The sequence below is a fragment of the Bipolaris zeicola genome (genome assembly GCF_000523435.1).
Source record: "Bipolaris zeicola 26-R-13 unplaced genomic scaffold scaffold_721, whole genome shotgun sequence".
NCBI classification, from domain to species: domain Eukaryota; kingdom Fungi; phylum Ascomycota; class Dothideomycetes; order Pleosporales; family Pleosporaceae; genus Bipolaris; species Bipolaris zeicola.
In genome coordinates, this window is record NW_006912770.1 from 1 (window position 1) to 1,725 (window position 1,725).

The following is a 1,725-nucleotide window of genomic DNA, read 5'->3' on the forward strand; positions in this document are numbered from 1 at the left end:
CCTCTCTCCATCCTGTGGCCTCTTTGGCGGCCCTGTCGACAGCTTCGTTTCCTGGGATGCCGGTGTGGGCTGGGATCCACCTTATTGTCACTGGCTCGCTATGCGGATCACTACTTCGGCTAGCGGTAAGCGATCCCGCACGCCTTACGTAGTCAGCTCTAGTGTAATTTACTAACTGTGGCTAAAGAACATGTGGCTGTGCAGCGCCGCCTGTGATGCAGCAGCGCTTAGCTATGCCAGCCCTCTCAGCCTTGTGCAGCTGACAATGGATCGCAGCACTACCCTGAGCCTGGCAGCGGCCTAACAGCTCCATCAGCCTACGGCGATGCGAAGCGCGATCGATCAGTTAACTTCATCGCGGTTGCAGACCTCGCATCATGGACGGCCTTTCGGGCGCAGCAAGCGTCATTGCGGTAGTCGATATATCCGCCAAGATCGTCTCGCTATGCTTCCAGTACTCTACAGCTGTCAAGGATGCAAAGGATGATATCGAACGTGTGCAGAGAAAAGTTGGCGACATCACCCACGTTCTGGAGAAGATCAAACAACTCCTCGACGGCCAGGACAAGGCGCGACTCTCTACCACTCAGGGCCTGTTTAGCTCGCTCGAACAATGCCGAGAGGAGCTGAAGAGCCTAGAAGCAAAGCTAGATCCAGGAAAAGCCCGCAAGACTATAAGCCGATTCGGCTTCCATGCGCTCAAATGGCCGTTTACGAGCAAGCAAGTGGACAAGATCGTTTTGAACCTAGAAAGATACGAGCAGACATTCAGCTCGGCACTGCAGGTCGATCAGATGTAAGCTTCCGTAGCCAGATCTGCCGTACGCAGACCCAACTTCTCACTGACTATACAGAGTCGCTATTTTCAGCATAGACCAGAAGCTGGATCTGGCCAAACTGCCTGTCGCGATAGGCGCCTCCTTCAATTCCCACAACGAAGAGCACAACGCACGATGCCTACCGAACACCCGCACCGAGTTGCTAGACGAGATCACAACATGGGCGAACAACAAAGATGGCAAGTCCATATTCTGGTTGAGCGGTATGGCGGGCACAGGAAAGTCAACAATTGCGCGGACGGTCGCTCAATCGTTCGCTAGTCGAGGGCAACTTGGAGCCAGCTTCTTCTTCAAGAAAGGCGAGGGCGAGCGCGGCAACGCTTCACGCTTTTTTACCACTATCGCCACTGATCTAGCCGCCTGCGAGCTGGGCATGCTAGTCGGGATTAAGAAGGCGCTTGATGAGGACTCGGCGATCTCACAGCGAGCTCTAAAGCACCAGTTTGAGAAACTAATCCTCCAACCACTCTTGGGCATACAACAGGCTCGTTCGCAGGTCTCGGCGCGTGTTGTCGTGATAGACGCGCTGGACGAGTGCGAGCAGGAAGCAGACATTCGGGCGATCCTCAAATTGCTTGCTCAAACAAAAGACATCCGCCCGGTGCCGCTACGGATCGTGGTCACCAGTCGGCCAGAGCTCCACATCCGCTTCGGCTCCAAGGAGATGTCAAACGGCACGTACCAAGACCTAGTGCTCCACGAAGTACTAAGGAGCACGATCGAGCATGACATCCGTCTGTTCCTAGAGCATGAGCTTGGCATAATACGAAAAGAACGCATGCTAGCCTCAGACTGGCCAGCCCAACAACATATTCTGGCGCTAGTTGAGTTAGCTGTGCCGTTGTTCATCTACGCTGCCACTGTGTGTCGGTATTATTATTATTAT

The 1,725-nt window shown here is 54.1% G+C and overlaps 1 protein-coding gene across 1 annotated transcript; it reads left to right on the top strand.

Moving 5' to 3' along the window:
* Nucleotides 1-377: 377 nt before the first annotated feature.
* On the top strand, nucleotides 378-1,713 carry COCCADRAFT_66777 (uncharacterized protein; the record flags this gene model as incomplete). The annotated part of the gene is made up of 2 exons (XM_007720858.1): nucleotides 378-796; nucleotides 855-1,713. Coding segments are annotated over 2 exons (1,278 nt in total), but the record flags the coding sequence as incomplete, so codon positions are not given.
* Between the last annotated feature and the right edge of the window lie 12 nt (nucleotides 1,714-1,725).